The sequence below is a fragment of the Camelus ferus genome, chromosome 3 (genome assembly GCF_009834535.1).
Source record: "Camelus ferus isolate YT-003-E chromosome 3, BCGSAC_Cfer_1.0, whole genome shotgun sequence".
Lineage (NCBI taxonomy): Eukaryota > Metazoa > Chordata > Mammalia > Artiodactyla > Camelidae > Camelus > Camelus ferus.
The window spans coordinates 91,400,912-91,422,435 of record NC_045698.1 but is presented as its reverse complement, the minus strand read 5'-3'; the positions used below and the strand labels follow the sequence as shown (position 1 = coordinate 91,422,435).

The following is a 21,524-nucleotide window of genomic DNA, read 5'->3' as shown; positions in this document are numbered from 1 at the left end:
GTGCACCTGTGAATGGCAGGTAGCTTCTTCAGCGGAGTCTCTATGTTCCCACCTTATAAAGAGCACGCAGAGTTGTGAGAATTGAGCAGTGCAGTGAGTAGGCATGGTCTTCCTAGGTACCAGGAATTCAGGAAGTTCAGACAAGTTCTGCTCTTCCTTCTCATGGGGCCTGTGGTACTGTGGTGACCAATGAAAGCTTGTCACATCTGGGAGACCAATCTTGTACAAGATTTCATGGGCTCAAGACTTCATTTCCAGAATAGAATATTCAATTTGCTAAGTGCTCCGTGGTTTCTCTCAGCTCCAGCCTTTGTATGTTTGCTTCCCTCTACTTAGAACACCTTTTCCTCTTTATTCTTCAGTCTCAGCATTAGTACCACTTCCTGCCAGAATCCTTTCCTGACTCCCTGTACCTGAATTGGGCATCTCCTCTGGCTCCTCGTGCCTGATCACAGCTCAAACAACACTCATAGCACTGCCAGCTCCCCCATGTGTCTCTCCCATGGGACTGTGGGGAGGCCCACATCTGGCTTGTCCCAGTGCCCAACACTGAGCTAGATCAGAGCAGGGGCCACGAGAGAGTCTGCTAGGTGAATGGATGAATGGGTGGGTGAATGGATGGCTTGGACACTTGGGACTATACTTCGTGAAAATCACAGCATAGCAGCCAATACCTACTTTTGGCTGCAGCTTAGGGTCTGTGAGCAACTTCCAAGGATCAGGACTGTAATGGTGAGGCATTCTTCTAGGGTTTTCTCTAAAACTTTTGGGACCACATCATTGAGCCTCACAGCTGGGCAGGGGCTTCTTGGGCCTTGGCTTCCCAGCCCTTGGAGTTAGTTCAACCCATTAAAGGAAATGTCTTTCAGCTCTCAGAGCCCACCCACCAAGAGCTGGTGGGCATATCTGAATTTTCCAGTGTAGAGTGAGTCATTTATCTGATGAGCCTGGCTGTGACTTAGTCCCTCATTTGCAGCTTAGGGAAGTAAATGTCCCAAGGAAGCCAGCTGGCCTCCTGCCCAGGGTCCTCCCCAGAGCAGTTTTCTCGGTGAAAATTCACTGTGGTCTGTAGCGTGGCCTCTGCTTTGCTGACGCAGAACCTTAATTTGGTCTATATGCCAGGAGTGGTTTGTTCCTGTGGGATGGCCTCAAAACTGATCCAGCCCTAGGAGGCTGCCGGAGCTGGATTGCCAGCTCAGCAACTCAGTGAGAATGTACCGGCTGACTGGGGGGCTCACTTCTCTGCTCCCCAGGAAGCACCCAGAGCCTTAGGTGGTTGATAAGTGTTTCAGGACTCAGCCTGCATCCACAGAGCATAAATTCCTGCAGGTTCATAGCACCTGGGTCCATCCACCTCTGCCCAGCGTTTAGACCACCTGGGCTGAGCAGACTCCTTGGTCTGACGGGCATACTTTAGCCATCTCTTTAGTCCCTGTGTGCCTCTAGTTATGCCAGATTCAGTATGAGGAACTTTACATGCCTGAGTGATGCTGTCCCCATTCTAAAGATGGGGAAGTGGAGGTCCAGAGAGGTTGGGTTCACTCAACCTAGCATAGCCCATAAGTGAAGGAGAAGGGGTTCGAACTGAGGAGCTTTACTCACTTTCTCTGCAATGACTTTGCACATACTGACCTCATCTCTGGTGTGGTGATGTTACAGTTTAGCACAGATAATATTTATTGGGATTTCAGCAGATCTCTTCTCTCTTAGGGGTCAAGCAATTGTTGTTTGGCTCATATTCCATGGCTGTAGAGTGGCTTTTGCTGGGTTTCTCATTGTTTCCCAAGAAGAGAAACAATAGCTGTGCATCCAGATGTTGAGGTGGAGGGCCAGTGCATGGCAGCCTGGGGCCCACGCAGCCCTCACGGAGCTGGCAGACCTGTGGCTATCATCTAACACTTTTAGCTTCAGGCCCTACTGGACAGTGACACTGAGGAGGCCCCACTGGGGCTAAAAGCACCCAATGCCTGGCCCACCCTTGCTACCTTCCTCAGTCCTGGGCAAAGTGCAGACCCCTGAGCCTAACTGCCCATATGTCTGTCCTGCCAGCACTGCTTTACTTAGTAGCTAACAGGAGGTCATGGTAGCCCCTCTTTGAACCAAAGTCAGTCACCGGTGCTTCTCACACAAAGGCTCCCACTACCCACCCCAAGGCATCCTCCATGGATCCCTGATAGCCTCAGTGTGTCCACTTGGGCTGCAGTGGGCAAGCATTGCACCCTGACCACCATAAGCAATGTTACAGAGGTGCTTGTTACCCCTAAGAGTGCACAGCACTTTGCTGAGCCTTCTCTCTTCAAGCCTTCATTCCTCTTCATTGCCAACAGCTGTTCCCCTCTGGCACTTCCTTTTCCCTCTGGACTTTGGCAGATGGGATCCCAGGGGGAATAGCACAGGGCCCCGTTAATGGTGGGGCCAGCTTCTCCTCTAGGTTCTTGGTCTGTGGTGGTGCAGAGCCACTCTGTATAGTGGTCAGCAGTCTGGCGCCAGGGAGCAGTGCCTGAACCTCACCCTCGCTGCTCTTGGGAACTCTGCTATTCCTCAGAAAGTGGCCCGAGCATCACCTCTGGCCTAGCAGGTCTTTGGCTACAACTTTCTTCAAGGAGACCCCATGGTGGGCCAGGTTATGGGCCTGAGGGGACTCTGCTGTGTCATCCACTGGATCCTTGTCAGATAGGTCGTTACCCTCACATCTTGAAGGCTGGAAGTATCTGTCAGGGCTGGTCTGAGGGCTCTGCCCCCTTGCTTTCTCTGTGTCCCTCAGGGCCAGGGCCTGGCACTGGGAGCTGTGAAGTGGAGTGGAAGGAGTCTGCATCCCTTTGCCCCCAATTATTCTGGCCACTGTGTTAGGCACACCTGTTGCCCCTCTGTCCTTTCCACACCCCAGGAACAAGGATAAGCAAAATGCTATGACCATACAGGAGAGGTGGTACACCTAGGCCCTCGGGCTCAGGAGCCGTTAACTCCAGAGCTGTCAGCTCACACCATGCTCCTGGAAGATATGGAAGCATCTGTCAGCCATGGCCTAGGGCCTGAGCACGTGGTTCTCAGGAAAACTAGGTTGGATGTCTGACTGTCAGGTGTGACTGCTGAGGGCTCTTTGACCTGTCACTGGGAATGGCCCTTCCAGGTGGCCGGCTTCCAGGATACACTGTGTTGCACCAGGAGACTGTACACCCCAGGACCAGCTCAGGGCCTGGCCACAATCAATGGGTTGCTTGTGACTCAAGACAGGTGGGAGGACAAGCCGAGGACCCCTCCCTTGTCTGCCATCAGGTCTCTTCCTTCACCTGCCTGTTGTTCCTGCAGAGTTCATCCTCTCACTTCTGGAGAAGATGCAGACACAGGAGATCCTGAGGATGCTGCGGCTGCCCGAGCTGGGCGACTTGGGCCAGTTTTTCCGAAGCCTCTCAGCCACCACCCTCGTGAGTATGGGTGCGCTGGCCGCCATCCTCGCCTACTGGTTCACTCACCGGCCAAAGGCCTTGCAGCCACCGTGTAATCTCCTGATGCAGTCAGAGGAAGTGGAGGTGAGCAGGGTGGGAGCAGTTGGGCTGGGGGAAGTAGCAGGTAGAGGGCAGGCATCTTAAAGGTAGAAGCCAAACTTGTGGCTTATTTGATCTCAGATTATTCAGAGAATCTCTATGTCCCCATCAGCCAGCCAGCCAGTGGCCCTGGATAGGGTCTCCTATCAGATGCTCCTTCTGCCTTTCCCAGGAACTGAACCCTGGGCAGAGCCTGACCTTGACCTTGTACTGAGTCTCTGATTTGCCTGCTTCTTGGATAGGAGGCCTAAGCACGTTCTCAAGGGGCTGCCAGGTAAATTCCTTTCCAGGCTCTTCCTGTGCCCAGCCCTGGTCTGGAACTGAGACCCAGAGCTGAGCCACCCCAGGGCCCTGCCCTCCCAGAGCACACGGACTCACAGATAGAGCCACTAGGGGGATAAGGGACGGTGGCCCAGCCTGGACAAGGGTGTTCCAGGCTAAGTCTAGAAGGACTGATACAATTTATTTCTTTATTAAGTTTATGAAATCTATTTTGCTTTTTTCCTAAACTTTAATTCTGTTCATTTTGAATAGATAATATATTCACATGGTTCAAAAGAAACCAAAGGATATAGACTGAAAAACTTGTACCTTCTTCCCCTTGCCTCCCAGTTCTCCTCCCCTGAGAACCATGTTAATTAACACTTGTCCATGAGCAAATGTATAGTTGTGTGCCCCCCTTTCAAAATGACATCACACCGTATACACTGTGCAGCACCTTGCTTTTTTCCCCTGACAGTATCTTGCAGATACCCATCACAAGCATGACAGAATTTTGCCTGATGGCAGAGGGCACAGGTAGAGATAGGTCTGGGATCTTCAGGGCATTTTTCCAGCAGAAGAAATAATGTGTGCAGAGGTGCAGGTGTGTGATAATACACCTGGTAGCTTTGGGAAATGGCGATTCATATGGTGTGGCTGGGAGGTGGAGAAGGGCTACAGAGGCGCCAGCAGCCTGTGGTGACCAGCAGCCCTCGGTTTGAAGCCTGGCTGTGCCTCTTACTAGCCATATGGTCCTTGGTAGTTTTCTTACTCTCTGAGCATCAGTTTCCTCAACTGTCAAGTGGACAGTAAAAAGGGTACCTGCTTCCTAAGGTTATAGTAAGGATTTGGTGAGATGATGCAGACAAGGGGCTAAGATGAATATTTTTGGTGAGCTTATAATTGCCACTCACCTGGAGAGGGAAGCCAGGACAAAGCCCCATGGACTGGGCAGGGACCCTTGGGGTGGACAGCCTGGATTTATTTGGGGTTTTCAGTGATAGGAGAGACAGGACCCACTTGTACTGTTAGAAGGGTGACTTTGGCAGGGGCCAACATGAGGCAGCAACCGGGGCATCTGGGCTGGAGGTGACAGTGGTCTGGATAGAGTCAGGATGGGGGCCTCGGAGTGAGTCACCTTATAGGTCTGGGAGGATGTGGCTTGGGACACAGCTGAGGCCTCCCTTCCTGGAAGGATGGTGCCCTCCCTTGCCTCATCCCCCAGGAGTGCAGGAATCCAGAGCGGCTGTAGTGAAGGAGACAAAGGAGAGAGTGGTAGGAAAGATGAGAGAGGTAAAAGGGGCCCAGATCGTTTAGGGTCTGGTAGCATTTACTCTGTGTGCTACACAGTGGGAATCAGTTCAGATCATGTCACTCACCCTGGCTTAAAGTCCTCCCTGGCTCCCTGTTGCCCTCAACCTAACGTCCAGACTCCTTGCCTTGATCTGCAGCCTCTCCAGCCTCCTTCTTTTACCACTTGGAGCAGCATGAATTGTCTACAGTCCCCCAAGTGCCTCCTGCCCTATGCATTTGCACTCGCTGTTGCCTCTGGTGAGGCTGCCATTCCTTGTTCCTCACCCTGCCCAGTAAACTCCTTTGCATCCTTCAGAACCCAGCTCCACAGCCGCTCCCTGACACACCCGCCACTTGAGCCCTGTCTGTCCCTGGCACAAAGCCCCTTGTTCTGTCATTTCTGTCCCTCGAATGCTAACCTGGTCTAATTATATCTGTCCCCAGCTTCCCACACAGGTCTTACATGGACCCAGTGTTCGAGAAGTACTGGCCAAACAGAAATTTCCACTACAAAGCAACTGAGAGCCTCCTGTGGGTTTGAGTTTGCTTTGTGGCTCTCACATTTTTCTTCAGACCTGATGTTCCAAGAGGTAGTGGGCTGTAGGACAGCCCAGGGCAGTCTGAATAGTGCTCAGAGAAGAGGTGGAGCTGTGGTACTGGAGAGCTGGACTTGGAGAGCTGGGGAGAAGTCGTATGGTGGAAGGGGAAGAGGCAGGAAAGGCCCAGCTCCTTCCCCAGCCCCTGGCTCCCAGGGTGTTCGCTGCCTTCGCATCCGGGGTCTGCTCCACGAAGGGCCCAGGAATCCACTGCCCTATTCCCTCCGTAGCCTTCTGGGCCTCTCTTCCTGGGAAAATACCTTCAACAAGTCCTCAAACTAATTCACATTGTTATGTAAATGAAGGATGGCAGCCTTCTTAGCTGAATCCTGCTGCCAAATGATTCTTGATGTAGGTTCATAGCAGTGACACCTTGGCAGGTTGATCCTGATACCAGAGGGTAGGTAACCTGGCTCCAGCGAACACTCCTCACTCTGTTACATGAGTGAACCATGGGCATGTATGAACGGTAACTGAAGATTCTGACCTGGTATGCTGACCTGGTGTGTGTGTGCTGTGTGCGTGTGGTTGTGTAGTGGTCAAGTGCATACAAGCCATGTGTACATGAACATGTGTAGAGGTTGTGTGTGTGCAGCCCGTGTGTGTAGGCCGTGTGTGTGAGTGCACACAGAGTACATCCCAGTTCCAGCCATGTGGCCCAGGTGTGCATCCAAGCTATGTGCAGCCTAGTGCGTGCTGGTGCCTTCTCCTCAGGCCCCTGCCTGCGTCAGCCAGCTTCTCTGGCCTGTGCTTGGCTCATAGGACAGTGGTGGGGCCCGGCGATCCGTGATTGGGGATGGCCCTCAGCTGCTCACCCACTACTATGATGATGCCAGGACCATGTACGAGGTGTTCCGCCGTGGGCTTAGCATCTCAGGTGAGAGGGGCCCTGGGGGCGTGGAGGGGTTGTGGCAGGGGTTGAGCAGGTACGGGGGGTGGGTGATCAAGCATGGTACCAGGGGCAAGGCAGGTGAATCGTGCCCCAGTTCAGAGGAGAGAAGCCATTCTTGTCTCCCCTGCTGTCCAGTCAGACAAGTAGCTGTGTTATGAGGCCAACAGGCTAACATCAGCTTTGTTCCAGCCCTTAAGACTGCTGACCTTAAGCCATCTCTTAGCTCATACTCTGTATTTCCCATTGGCATCCCTTGGTGAGCCTCAAGATTGCCAGGTTATGACATGGTTCTGAACCTGAGCCTCCAGGATGTCTGGATGACCCAGGGTATGGGGCAGAGGGAAGTGGTCACAGTGGGACAACCTGCCACCTCTGCCCAGTGTCCCCCAGGTCTCGTGTGTCCTTTTGGGGCTGCATCACACAGGTCACACTGGGAACTGGCACATGTGTCAGTCCTCATTCCCAGGCCTCCCTGATCCCTGCGGAAATGCCATGCTTGTGTACTTTAGGCCTTCTTGGACTTCAGCAGGTTAGACAGGCAGCTGGGGAGCAGTTCACCTGGTCCATGGACCATCCCCCAGTATGAGGTGTTTATCTAGATGTCTGATGGGCCGGTGCAGGTGGCACCCCAACCCTGCCCTCCTCCCTGGCACAAGGCTTGCTTTTCTCTATGCAGGGAATGGACCCTGTCTTGGCTTCAGGAAACCCAAGCAGCCTTATCAGTGGCTGTCCTACCAGGAGGTAAGTAATAAGAGGGTAGGCCCCACCCTGTCCACCCATGCAGACCTGTAGGCACCCTGAATTCCCACCTGGGGATCTCCCTTACTTGCTTTCCCATCACTTCCTCATGTCTGTGTACAGGTGGCCAACAGGGCTGAATTTCTAGGGTCTGGACTTCTCCAGCACAGTTGTAAACCATGTACAGATCAGTTTATCGGCGTTTTTGCACAAAATCGGCCAGAGGTGAGCGTCTGCCTTAACTGGTTTTAGAAGTATCTGTGGAGTACAGGGTTTGGTACCATAGAACAGCCCTGTTCCCACTGTCTGAAGGGCCCAGGATAAGAAGAAAAATGGAGATCCTTTGTCTGTGTTACCCTCACTCTCTTGGCTTTGCCCCTATCAGGACAGGACATTCCAGCCATACTCCTACCACACCCTACCCAGCTGCATAAACAGTGGCTCCCTGAGGCATGGGGCAGGGTGGTGTGGGAAGGACCTGGGGATGAAGCTTTTGCAGGCTCTGGGAGTGGGTTTGGGGCTGTTTGGATTCCCATAATTCCCTGGGGGCAGCGTGGTCTGGAAGGCTGTGAGTGATGAAGCACAGCCATTTAGCCTCGTGGATCCCCTGCCTCATGCAGAGGACCAGAACAGAGCGCTCTCAGCATGAGACCCTGAGCAAGGACCCTGGTTGCTTGGGCCTAAGAGCAGTGCAGCCCTCCTGTCTGTTCTGTGCTCCCCCTTCCCCCAACTGTGTGTCTCCACAGTGGATCATCACGGAGCTCGCCTGTTACACGTACTCTATGGTGGTAGTCCCACTCTATGACACGCTGGGCCCTGGAGCAATCCGCTACATCGTCAACACAGGTGAGCCCAACTGCCCCCTCCTGCCACTGGCAGCCAGCCCCCAGACCCCAGCCTCTCAGCTTATGCTGTTTGTCTGACACTGATAAACACTGTTTCCACTCTCGGAGAACCCCGGGGGCTTCCACCTTGGCCCTTGAGTTGGCATCCTGAGTCCAGCTGTCCCCACTTGGACTTCACCTAAAGGCTTCTTCCACAGGGTGGGGCTATCAGGAAGGAGCCTCTACACCAGCCCCCACATAGGCTGCCAACCCTCTGAGTTCCCTTCAGCTTAAGGCAGATACTGGGGGGTGATAAGTAACTCAAGCAGACCTGGAATGTTGGGGCTGAGCCTGAAAAAAGGAATGCTTGGGATCCACCCATGCACTTTCCTCTGGACACAATACATGGCCCATGGCCCATGGCCCACACGGCCTGTCTTACATATTTATTTACACACAAGTATATCATGTGGCCCATGGTTCCACTGCCTGGCACGTGCTGGCCATAGTCACAGCCTGTACCGCACGGCCTGACTCTCCTTGCTGATCCCTGCAGCTGACATCAGCACCGTGATCGTGGATAAACCTCAGAAGGCCGTACTTCTTCTGGAGCACGTGGAGAGGAAGGAGACTCCAGGGCTCAAGCTGATCATCCTCATGGAACCATTTGAGGAAGCTTTGAAAGACAGAGGGCAGGAGTGCGGGGTGGTAATTAAGTCCATGCAGGCTGTGGAGGTGAGGTCTGCTTTGGGGCTGTTTACTGGGCCACAGCTGGTTGGCCACCAAGCCAGAGCTGCTGGTTATCTTCTGCCCTAGGATGGATCTCTTGGGCCATCAAGTGTGTCAGGGTTGAGACAGGGCAGGCTTCACAAGGGCTGGTGCTGGGTTGTGGGGTTGGTACCCACAGGCATCCTCTTCAAGACAGGCAGTTACTGACACAGGTGCCAACAGGCTACCCCATGGCTACTCCCGCCGCCTCATTTCCAGCTAGCTGTCAGCCTGTCTGAGCCTGAGCACTGCAGACATGAGGTCCAGGAGTCTTGAAGAGGTTCCTACAGATGTGTCCCAGACCCCTAACAGCCAGTAGAACTGATTTTTCTTTGTATGGTCTCCCAAGAGGCATCAGGTTGGTGGCAGCTTGTGGCATGCTGGAGTGACACAGGACATCCTGGCCTCTAGGGCCGCAGGCCTTGTTCAGTAGCAGCTGACCCCCACTGCCACTGTGACCACTGGAGCTAGGTCCCTGGGTCCTCCAGTTCTCCTCCTGCCTCCCTATCTGCTCTTAAGTGTACCTGTGGCACCTCTGCCCTCCATGTCTTTAGGGGCCACACCTACACTGGCAGCCCCCATCTGCCCTTCCAGCCCTGACCATTTACCTGGAAGGCCAGACCACCTAGCCATGCTGTCTGGAACATGTGTCCATATAAACCATCTCCCCATTGTGCATGTGCACAGTCCTTAGCCTCTCCCTGGGCCCCAGGCCCTATCTGTGATGTTTGGGTGGCCTAGGCCTAGGCCTGGGTATGTATCTGAGGCCACTGGGGTGATGTCTCCACATGGGCCATGTCTGGGCAGGGAATTCTGGACTCTGGGCTTGGCACAGGAGCAAAGCATACTGTGCTGAGTTTATTTTGATTTTTTTTTTTTTATTGATTAGAACTTCTGAGCATTTAAAAGCTGTTTTCCTCTTCCAGGACTGTGGCCAGCAGAATCACCATGTCCCTGTGGTAAGCTTATTCTCCAGCAAGTCTTTACTAAGCACAGTGGTGTGCAGGGCCCATCCTCGCAGACCCCCTCACTATGCACAAGGGTTTGGTAGGGAGGTCGAAGTAGCACCCCTGTGTTAATAAACAGCTCAGGAAATGCCCCCTCGAGGTGCCCAGGACTTCTGTGGATGAGGGTCCAGTGGGGGACCTGGAACAGGAGTCAGACCTTTGGAAGGGAGAAAAAAGGGCAGCCTGTCCTGGCCACCCTCGAGTCTCCAGTAACTTTTCCTTTGAGAATCCTTATGTTTTCCCCTTCAGTGTAGTGAGCTCTTCAGAGGATGGGCTGGACAAGAGCAGCAGCAGAACAGGAAGTGGCTGCCTTGTGGCATCTGCTGTCTTGGTTCTTCTTTGCTTTGTGAACTTTTCTGTGTGTCATCCCCAAGTGATCCTGCCTGGGCTGAGTCATCAGTGAGGGTCACCACCCTCTGAGAGGGGCCGTGTGGGGGCTTTCAGCTTTCTAACCAGGACTCTTGCCTCCAGCCCCCCTCGCACCTTAGCATTTCCCACTCCCTTCCCACCCCTGTGAACTTCCTCATACTCAGGCCTGAGCAGGTCACATCCATGCTTCCCAGGGCCTCTCGTGGGTAGCCCTTAGTGTGTGCCCACTTCCCACACACTGTGCCCCAGCCTTAGACAACTGCTCTCCCACCCTTCAGCCGCCCTGTCTCTTGTGCCTCTATCTGTGTCCAGGGTGGTCCCTCTCCCAGAATACACACCCTTACTTCATCTGGAAAGGTCTGAACTCATGTCAGCTCATCTGGGAAACCATCCTGTACATGCATAGTGGGCTCCTCCCAGGAACCCCAGGACTATGTGTCCAGCACCAGGGCAAGAGTCTGATGTGGAGCACCCTCAGAGTGGGCAGCCCAGTTCCTGGGCTACATCTTCTGTTCCCAAGCCTAATTGCAGACATTTGGAGAAAAGTGGGAAGGAAGGACGCCCTGGGTCACATCCACTAGAAAGGTGAGATCTTTGGCAGAGGCCTAGGTGTGGTCACTGCAGCCCAGTCTCATTAGAATTCAGCTCAGACTCAGGTCAGGGAGGCTGTAGGAGCAGGTGTGAGGTTGGTGGGACATTGATGTCCATGCCCAGTTAGGTTTCCTTGGCTTTCCTTCCCTTTTCCTGGGAACTTGCCTGCTGACCTTTCTGACGATAGCGTGCAGAGCCATACACGTGTGCCAACACACACCTGCATCCTCAAACAGCACACACACACGGGGAATGCACAGAGGGGCTGGCTGGTGGAGAGCCCAGGGATCTTGAGCCCTGGCTGGCCACACTGTGTCTCTTTCAAACACTCCTCTTCTCACCTCTACAGCCCCCGAAACCCAGTGACCTCTCCATTGTGTGTTTCACAAGCGGCACGACAGGTAAGCAGAGGCTCCCAGCTCACAGCCAGGGCCACCTGCACCCTTCCCTGGCAGCCCTGGCAGGGTGACTGCAGGGGTCTCTGGTGACCTCTGTGGGATCAGCTGAGCCTTATCCTGTACCTGGGTTCCAGATGCTGGGTCCTTCCTGCTGCTCCCAGTGGCCAGCACAAGGCAGCATGGTGTGGCTAGATGTGAATGGACGGTGTGGACTGGGAGGTCCAGGGTGGGAGGGTGCTGTAAGCTTCCCAGAGCTGGGGCCCGGGGCGGACTGGACAGCTGGTCACATCATTCCTCTGTGTGAAGGGGTGCTCACTCCTCTGTCTCCTGCCCCTGCCTGGCCTTTGTGTCAGGGACTGAGGAAGGAGTGTGGGGTTCCGTGTCTGAGAGCTTGGTTTTGAGTCTTAGCCTCCACCACTTTCTGGGGGATCTATGAATCAATCACTTAACTTCTGCACTGCCACTGTCCCCAGTTTCTCACCTGTGATGAGGGTGGTTAAAGGTGCCAAGTAGACGATGGGAAGGTGTGTGAAAGGGCAGGACAGATGCTCTGCAGCTGGGGACTGGTATCCCACGGGCAAGGCTGTCAGAAAGAGGACCGGCAGAACTGACGCACTCCTTGCCTGGTCTGACAGAGGAGCACGTGTATGAGCATCAGCGGGAACAGCCAAGGAAGGCTTCCTGGAGGAGACAGAAGGCACCTGGGGACCATGGCCATAGGCACAGCACTCTGCAGTCTGCAGTGCCCTGTTCACCCTATCACTGTGCCACTGGGCCCTGAGCATGGCCTTTGAGGCAAGCAGGGGTGGGGACTGTCCGAGGGAACCCCAGCAGCACGTGGAGGCAGAGGGCTTGTGTCCTGTTCTCCCACCTCCCAGCACACTACTCTTCCCATTGCTGCCCATGCATCTCATCTGACGACTCAGGAAGTTACTTGCCTTTGTCCTGAAAAGGCAAGAGGTTTCCAGCCTCTTTTTCCATACCGAGGACTGGCCTGCTCTGATGACAGCTTCTGATGGGCAGTGGACTTGGGCCCACCACACCTTCCACGGATGCAGCCTCTAAGGCATTTAGCAGATCCTTGACCTGTCCCACAGGCAGGACTGTCCTTCTGGGTGGATCATGGTAAACATGACTATTGGATTGAGATGATTTTTGCCATTAACTCACATGGGTTTGAGAATTTCCACCGTACTGCTAAAACCCTGTTGGAAGAAAAATAACACATCTCTTGCTGTCCAGAAGCTGATATCCAGAGCCAACCCAGAATTCAAAAGTGCCCTTCAGGTGTATGTTGCTTTTTCTTACGAGTTTCATGATATGAAATTTTGGTGACATGTCCCTCCACCCTGGGTTTGGGGGTGGGTCACTACTGTGGCCTTGGCCTTTAGCTTTGGACCTTTGCTGTCCAAGAGTGCCCTCAGGCTTTTAATAAGTCACTTAGTCACAGACGCTGCCTCCATATCTGGAACAGAACTGACTCAGAAATGTGCTGTTGCCCAGCTGGGGATGGCAGGCCTCGTGTCCAGTGCTTTTCCAGATGATGGAGTCACAATTGGAGGCTGAGCCATCCTGCCCAAGCTCTGTGTGGTGGAAGCAGGATGCATGGAGCCTGGAAAATAGGTTGTTATTTAGTGCCCAAGCCTCACACTCCAAAGGTGTGCCTGGTGCCGGCAGAGCTGGGGAGTGAGCAGGCCTTGTGCCTGGTGTCACCCCACCTGGCTGCACACTTGGATCTCCTTGGCATTAGCCTGAGCCTGCACTGTGCCTCTGGTAGCCATCCTCTAGTCCAGCACGCCACAGCCACGGATACAGCTTCCCTTCCATCAGTGTCCTGGCTCCAGCTTCATCAAGAGTCATATTCATTCAGTGGGGAAGATGGAAAATATGATCTGAACCTGACATTGGATTCATGATTCCGGTGGAATCATTCTGGGAAGATTTTCCTTTTGGTGTATGATGGGAATATCTGTGGAGATTCCCAGAATAAGCCAGTGCTTTGGAGCCCTCGTCAGGCCAAGAATGCCCTGGAGGAGGTGAGAGCTTGGGGTTTGTCTGTACTCAGGGATGGCTAATGGGTGTGAATGTGGTTGGATATTCATTTCAGAATAACCATCAGCTGGACTGGAATCTTAACCACCCCCCCCCAAATAAAAGATAATTTGTGGGTATAACATAGTCCAGTTTGGGGAACTGGGTCCCATGAATGATAGCTCAGATGTATCCTTATGAGTTCATGTACCTTCTCTTCCCAGAGAAGAAAATACAGTGGTCTTTAAAAACCTGTCCTGCTGAGTCTATGTGTTTTCAGCATTCTTACTGTAATTTATGTAGATTCATTCATTCACCTCATTTGTTGACCGTCCTCTATGCATCAGACCTAGTGTTGGAGGCTGAGGACACAGGGATGGACATGACGCAGCCCTGCCCTCATGAGCTCACAGCTCATGTCATGAGACAGTTCAGTACAACGTGGCATCCCAGGGTGCATGGAATACTAGGCCACCGAGAGGCCAGGACAGTGGGACAGAAGGGATTCTCAATCTAAGTAGAGTCCCGAAGGATTGGTAGCTGGAGGAGAAGAGGATGGGCATTCTCAGCAGAGGGAACAGTGTGTGCAGAGGATCGACAGCAAGAAAGAAAATGTTTCTTTGAGAGAGAGTTGATTAAGGAAAAGAGAGGTCTGGTTGCAGGGCCTGGGAACCCTGGCAGGAGAGGAATGATAGGGGTAGGAGTTCCAAATAAAGGCTGACCAAGAGCAGCCAGAGAGGTTAGAGGAGAACAGAACCTGTCAGCATTGTCACGTAGCTGCGCTATACCATAAGACATTGCCACAAAAATACTCACCGGTGCTCTTGGCGAAGGTTCATCATGGGATGGAGGCCAGAAGCAGAAGCTGATTGTGGTGGGCTGAGTAAGGGGTGGGAGAGGAGGATGTCAGTTCAGTAAGTGTGGACAACTCTTACAAGAAGCTTGGCTGTGTCACCAAAAGGCACACTCCAGAGTGTTCCTAGCAACACTTTGAATAGTCACAATCTGGAGACAACTCAAATGCCCATCAGCAATAGAATGGTATGTCAGCAAACAGAAAAGGATACCTCAATGTTGAGTGAAAGAAATCAGGTGCAAAATGTCATATGATTTCTTTTGTTTAAAATGACAAAACATAGTAAAGGACTCTGGTTCCAGAAGTCAGGATAACGGTCACCTTCCAGGATAACGGTGCCCTGGAATGCTGATGATGTTCTGTTTCTTGATCTGGGTGCTAGGGGCCCAGGTAAGTTCACTTTGAAAAAAGTCTATTGAGCTGTACACTTATTTGAGCACTTTTGTATATGTATGTTATACATAAGAGAGTGTTTATTTTTTTATAAAGAGAGATTAGCTGTGAAGGGATGACAGAGAGCAAGAGTGGCAGCTGCCGGGGGCCATGGGGTTGAGGGAGGTGGGGTTTTTGTTGTTTTCCTGGAAATACCTGGAAGTGTTTCTTATGGTTGAGAGGGAGCCACTGGAGGTAGAGGAAAGGGAGGTGATGCTCAGTGGAGCAAAGCCCCCAAAAGTTTGGTTTGGGTTGGGGGAGAGAGGAGGCCTCCAAGTACCAGAAAGAGATGCACCCCACCCAGGGGACAGAGGGAGGAAGAGTGGATTCTGGGGGCCCTCCTCTGTGGAGTAGAAGTCAGGATCATGGCCTGAAGGTGAGGGGCGTCCTGAATAGACCCGAGTCTAGGGGCACCATGTGACAGTTTCTGTAAAGAGACCCCCTCTTGGGCTAGAGACCATGAGCCTCTTGCCTCCCAACTGGGACCTGGAAGTCTCCTCCCAGGGTTTGTTGTCAACATTCACTTCTCCTTTATCCCTTGGCATTTCTCTTGAGATTCTCAGACCGTCCGTCCTTAGGTTATATTACACATGAGCAAGTCGGCCAATCTAGCAGATCTAAAGCTGTATATAGCACAGGACAATATTTTGTGACAGATCTGTTTTTATACTTAATGTTTGGGGGATGTTCCTTTAAAAATTCCAAAATTTGAGAATCCACAGGTGAAAATTTCCAGGTGATACTCTCAGAATAGTTGGTGGGCCTGGGGACTCTGGGATTTACACATAGGAGACAATTCAGAGAAATTTCTTAATATGGGCCTGTGTTTGAAGATGGAAGAACAAGCAGAGGTAAAACAGATCCCACAGATCTTCTTTTCAAAAGGAAGATATTTTAGCAATCATATTTAACATTCTTTTTACAAAATATAATTAAAAAAATCCTGTAACTTTCTGTGTCTCCAGAATCACCTCCGTGATTTGCAGTATGGGTGTAGGTGCCTGAGCACATGTTAAAACCCCGTCCACCACACATCTTGGTCAGACAGAGATGGTGCCATTACTGATGCTTGTCTCTGGCAAATGGGTCACCAGTAAGTTGAGCAAAAGGCCTTAAGGGATATAATGATGAGAGCAACTTTATTTTTATCTCCGTCTGTTCCTTTAAACGTTCTCAGTGTGGGTAGTTCTTAGTCTGCCCCTGGATAAAATCTTTAAGCATCTCCTGCCTTTTCTGGTCACTCTCAGATAAGTCCCCTGAGACATGGACACGGTCTCAGTTCAGAATTACAAGTTTCAGTCCACAGTACCACTGGCTGCAGGCTTGGTGGGGAAGACATGGTCTGGCTTCCTCTCTTCCCTTCTGATGGTCCTCCTCCTCCGCCAGCTTGCTAATGAAGGTTTCTGTTCTCTCCCACCAGACAGAAGTGGGGAGGGAGAATGAGTCAGTGGGAAAGGAAAGCTGGGAGATGGTTTAGGGCAAACATTTACAGTGCGCTCTCTGTTTCACGGACGCTTGGACGAGTTCTCCTGATACAGACGGTGCCCCTCCTTTGTCTGTCTGCTCCCTACTCCACTTGTGTGTCAGCTTGTGTGTCAGGTGTACACTCTATTGCTCCTACCCTGATTTTGTGGGGAAATGGACCTGTGGACAAGATTCCTTTTTAAAGCACCGTTCCCATCACCGCTCAGTGTTCCTTCTGCAGACTCTGTATCCAGTTCCTGAGATTTATTGGTGTGTGTGTGTGTGTGTGTGTGTGTGTTTTTTGTAGCCACATCCTTTTTCCCCTGTCTCATGGACCCCCAGCTGTAGGGAACATGACTGGGTTCTTCAAGTAATCCCAATGAGGGCTGAGTTAGCTTGGGTTTAAGATAGGGATTGGGAGAGAGGACCCCTCATTCTTCCCCTTTTGATGGGCTCTAGAACTCAGAATAGCTGTATCCAAAGAAATCCTCCTCACAAATTCTCCCTCATTCATTCATAGTCTCTCTCTCCCTCTCCCTCTCTGTTATTGAGGTGAAATTCACATATTTTGAAGTGAACAATTCAGTGGCATTTACTACAGTACTCTCTTAATCTCTACTCAGTCCTTTTGTTACCTCTTTCTGGGTGAGGCTTGCAGTTAGTATATTGGTGTCTTTGATATTTCTTGGGTAAGTTCTGCACATGATCTGGCCCCTCACTGTTGGAATTTCGCAGCTATAGTATCTTCTGCCTCAGTGGAAACTTCTAATTTTAATATCTTTTGCCCGTGACTTATGTCCTTAGGCCTTATAGAAGCCCTATGAGGTTGGTGTCACTGTCCCTACTTTTCAGGTTAGGAAACTGAAAGCAGAAAAATTTCCAGTGTTATGCTGACAGTGAGGGGCAAGGCCAGGATTTGAGCCCAGTCAGATCCGTCCAGCAGCAGGGCCGGTGTTGTATCCACCCTCACATGAAATGGTGACCACACAGCCTCCCCCCTCCACCCAGCCCGCTGTGCCCTCAGTCCCCACCTGGCCTCTGTCCTCTGAGCCATCCTAGAAGCCCTGGGCTTCCTCACAAGCAATAGTAAAAGGTCGTGTCAAGACAAAGCGGGAATACCCATGTTCCATCTGTGCTAATGAGCAGGCACGCAGGGCCACCCCCAGCACTCTGTACCTCCAGCCTGGCCTTAGCACAGCTGGCCGCTGGGTTCTGAGGACTAGAGCTGCTCAGACCCAGAGAACTGAGTAGGTCACTGGTGCATGTAAGGAGACGGGGGGCCGAGAGTCCATGCTCCCTGAGGGAGGCAGAAGGGAAAGCACAGGCCACAGATAGCCAGCCCTCCAGGCCTGGGGTCACCCCACCTGTGCAGTTGTCACCTGCCTTCTGGTCTCAAACATCTGGGAACCTCATGGTGGGCTTTGAGTGTCTACAGGATGAAGGTCCCTGACACAGCAGTCCTCTGCCTGGGACTCTGAAGGCGGCTGTGGACAAAGGCCAGAGGCTTGCGTGGACAGTGCTAGGTGTCTGGGACTGCTCAAGGGGTGGCCCCTGGGCTTCTAACTAATTCTCCTTCTTGCTCTCTCCTTTCAGGGAACCCAAAAGGTGCGATGCTCACCCATGGGAACGTGGTGGCTGATTTCTCAGGCTTTCTGAAAGTGACAGAGGTGAATAAAGTAGACTCACTAATGCAAGTGTCTCTTGAGGACACCTTAAGCCTCAGAGGCTTTTTGTGTTTCCTTTTTTCCCCTGATATAATCTGGAATGCCTTTCACAGGCAGGAGTTTTTGTTCTCATTGGAGCAGCCCCACTTTCACGGGCACTTTGAACCCCAAACACTGAAATGACCCATACCTGATAAATATTCAGCTGATTTCTAAGAGTGCTAAGGTCCCAGAAAGAAAAATGTGGAAACTTAGTTCTCATTTTTAACTTCAAAAATTGAGATACCTGTGGTTTTACGTGTACCTTCATTTAGAAGGTAATCCTTAATAACTTGTTTTCCCAAGTAGGTCAGAGTTTAATTCAGTCATTTTGTGTTTAAGGACTATTAGCATCTGAGAAACAGTGACAGTTGCTAATTTTTAAGGCTGTGCTAAAAAAGGTAAATCTAAAATGAAAAAAATCTTGATATCTTGGCCTGACAAAAGCATGTTAGCATTTTTAACCAGCTAAGAAAGGAGGACCTTTTCCCACAAGTGGTGAGTATCTGAATGCACCTTTTCATATAAATTAAGCTTTTCCTCCATTGTGGAAAAAAAATCACTCTCCACATTCACACCAAATGCCATTATGGAGCATATGCCCATGCAGTTATATATTTGGGTAGAAAACCCTGAGAGACGGTTGGTAGCTGAGCCAGGCCGGGAGCCATGAGCAAGGTTCCCAGGGCTTGTCCAAACTCACCTGAAAGCCAGCCCAGCAGTGAAGACCTCTGAAAGAGGGCAGAGAGCAGGGAGGGCAGCCCAGGGGAGCTTGTCCCTGAGCAGAGCCCAGTGGCCAGAGCAGCCCGGTCGCTGAGGCCGGTCCCATCCCGGGGACTGGGATCCTTCTCGGCCTTCCCCTTTAAGGCCCTGTTCCCAGGCCCAGGGCATACAGTCCCTAGTAGGCAGACCTAGGGTTCTCTGGGCCCCTTTCTCTGGAAGAAGGACTAGAAAGTGCCAACCATTCGAGACCTTCTGTGCCCAGGTGGCCCAAAGACACTGGTGAAATGGGGCCTGAGGCAGACCCTGCAGCCGTGGGGAGGAGGGGGCGAGCCAGGCTGGCCCTGAAGACTGTGAGTGAGGGGCAGGCCCTCCCAGAGGAGACTTCCCTGCGGAGCCCAACTCCGCTGGTATATGTGTGCTTCAACTGGCTCTTTGCTTCTGCAGATAACCTAGACCCACTGGCGCTTCGACCTAACACTCCGCTTCCTACGCTGCCCTGTTTTTTCTTTCTGCACCTTCCATCTTCCTCTCTCATTTTTCTCTCTCTCTCATCTCATGTGTCTCTCTCTGTCTCCCCCTCTCCCCACTGCCCTTCCCCTCTTCCTGTTTGCCCCTCCAGGTCATTTTCTCTTTATTGTTTTATGACTCTCTTGTCGTCTTCCTGTCAGTGTTTCTTTCCTTTCTGTCTCCCATGCCCGGCACCTGCAGAAAGTGATCTTTCCGAGACAGGACGATGTGCTCATCTCCTTCCTGCCTCTGGCTCACATGTTTGAGAGAGTCATCCAGGTAAGACGCCCGCCTGACTGACCGGGCCTTGCCTGGGCTCCTTCTGTTTTCTTACAGAGTCAGTGGGCTCCCACTTGTGCGGATGTGCACATTTCCTATTTGCCTTTAGCACACATGTTTGAGCGAATGGTGCAGGTAAGGCCCTGGCTTCAGGGAGGCACAGGGTGTGCCCAGAACCCAGAACCCTATCACGGTGTCACTTGTCACTGGTGGCATGAAGTAGAACCGCCCTGTCCTCAGAAGTTGCCACATGGGTCAGAGGACCTTGTCCACCCCACCTGTGCCACCTAGGAGCACTGCTCCAGGGAACACCCAGGCCTGCCCTGTCTCACCTGTGGACAGACCTTGGCTGAGAGAGGCCCTGGCTGACAGCATCTGCTCAGAGAGCGTTGCGGCTCTGCAGAAGTGCTTTCCCATTCAAACTCTGTGCGGTATGGCTCCAATTATGGCCAAAACACCTATATTCCATAACTTCCGTCACTCACAAACCCCTAAAAAAGAAAATAAGACAATAAAGTTGGGGAATCAAACTGTCATGACCCCTCCGGCTGTAGATGGGACTGGCATAATGATTGGCTCTGGGACAGGCCTTGTGGGGACGAAGAGGGAATGGAGGAGTCCACACAAGGTTGTGGGGACAAAGAATTCCCCATGTGTGTGTGTCACTTGAGGGACCAGCCTGTGCACAAAGTGTCTTCAGAGTCTCTCCTGTTTTGCCTTAGGCATGATCTGGTATATCTGGGCATGCTTTCCAGCTTTCCAGACCTGGATTCGAATGCCAGCAGTTACTGTGAACTGGTTTTGTGACTCTGGGCCAGTCCCTTTACCTTTCTGATCTTTGTGTTCCTTATCTGTAAAATGGAGACTAGAAATAGTCTCTACCTTACAGGGCTCCTCTGAGCATTGAAGAAAGGAGCATATACTAGGCCCCTGACATACTCCTAGTCCAATTAGCAACCAGCCAGGCTTCCCCTCAGCCTCCCACAGCCGACATTAGCAGCATTTCCAGTACTTGTGGACACTGCAATCCTCCAGAGTCTCCGAGGTGTCCCTGGGGAGGTCCACAGGCACTCTGAGACATGGAGCAGACACACTGTCAGGATTTGGTACAGCTCAGAGACCTGTCCCTGCTCCAGGGAGGCCCCTGTCCAGGGTTTGGGAGTAAGCGTGAAGGGGCAGGCACCAGTGAGCCTGGCGGCTCCAACATGTCCCGAAGGCTCAGGATTCCACTCTGTCTCCTGCTTCTTGTCTCCGTTTCTGAATGGGACTTAGTGGGAAGGTGGTGAGATATGGGTGTGGGGGGAGTGTCACCTCAGATGGCATTCTTCAGAGTCCCATGGCAGCAGCCAGAGCTGGGTCAGGGGGTCATGGGCGCCCTGCACGTAGAGCAGAGCTTTGCACAGCTCTGGACTGCAGCAGGAGTGACCTCCCTGAGGGACTACCCGCTTCCTGTCCTTTTCCTCCAGTCTGTCGTCTACTGCCATGGAGGGCGCGTGGGCTTCTTCCAGGGAGACATCCGCCTGCTCTCGGATGACATGAAGGCTCTGTGCCCCACCATCTTCCCTGTGGTCCCACGACTGCTGAACAGGATGTACGACAAGGTGAGCCCTGCAGGGAGTCTGGCCAGGCTGAGGGGCACACACTGCTTGTAGGGACAGAGGCTGGAGCCCCAGGCAAGCTTTTTACACCTCCACCCCTAGGTCCTGAAAGTCACCTCCTCTCGTATTCCCTGTTTCTCATCCCTCCTCCTGGGTTCTTCCTAGTCTCCAAAACCCTGACTGGGACACTTTTTCAGGAACCTCTTTCCCTGCACCATGCCTAGACCTTGGTAGTGTTAACCTTTAACTGAATGTCACACGTTCAGTGACCTCCTGCAGGGGCAAAAACAGTGTGGCTTCTCTGCTGGCCAGTTTGGGCCTTCTTCCTGTGGGTATGTCTAGAGGTGGGACCTGCAGGCCTGACAGCTGTTTCCAATTTCTGTTCCTCAGATCTTCAGCCAGGCAGACACACCACTGAAGCGCTGGCTCCTGGAATTTGCAGCCATGCGTAAACAGGCTGAGGTCCGGAGTGGAATCATCAGGAATGACAGCATCTGGGATGAACTCTTCTTCAATAAGATTCAGGTATGAACATGAACAAGTGATTATAGAGTGACACCTAAGTCTCCAGTGGGTGACCTTACAGAAGAATTAGAGAAGTTCATCTCAGTAGCCTGTAGTCTTATCAAATCGTAACTTATTTGCTAAT

The 21,524-nt window shown here is 52.2% G+C and overlaps 1 protein-coding gene across 13 annotated transcripts in view; it reads left to right on the top strand.

Moving 5' to 3' along the window:
* The window catches only part of ACSL6 (acyl-CoA synthetase long chain family member 6), a 63,369-nt gene that overhangs the window by 14,692 nt on the left and 27,153 nt on the right, over positions 1 to 21,524 (top strand). For 6 of the 13 annotated variants that reach the window (XR_004318705.1, XM_014558702.2, XM_032476665.1 and 3 more), the window contains exons 2-13: positions 3,310 to 3,530; positions 6,458 to 6,572; positions 7,264 to 7,328; positions 7,449 to 7,550; positions 8,072 to 8,171; positions 8,706 to 8,884; positions 9,844 to 9,876; positions 11,234 to 11,285; positions 17,659 to 17,732; positions 19,200 to 19,277; positions 20,744 to 20,878; positions 21,266 to 21,400. Coding sequence is in view for 12 of the 13 variants with exons in the window: in XM_014558702.2 (XP_014414188.2) it covers positions 3,310 to 3,530; positions 6,458 to 6,572; positions 7,264 to 7,328; positions 7,449 to 7,550; positions 8,072 to 8,171; positions 8,706 to 8,884; positions 9,844 to 9,876; positions 11,234 to 11,285; positions 17,659 to 17,732; positions 19,200 to 19,277; positions 20,744 to 20,878; positions 21,266 to 21,400 (1,289 nt within the window). In the remaining variant the exon portion in view is untranslated. Of the gene's footprint in view, positions 1 to 3,309; positions 3,531 to 3,717; positions 3,820 to 6,457; positions 6,573 to 7,263; positions 7,329 to 7,448; positions 7,551 to 8,071; positions 8,172 to 8,705; positions 8,885 to 9,843; positions 9,877 to 11,233; positions 11,286 to 17,658; positions 17,733 to 19,199; positions 19,278 to 19,334; positions 19,413 to 20,743; positions 20,879 to 21,265; positions 21,401 to 21,524 lie in introns of those variants that run through there. The other 7 variants (XM_014558705.2, XM_006184090.3, XM_014558706.2 and 4 more) reach the window with 6 other exon arrangements.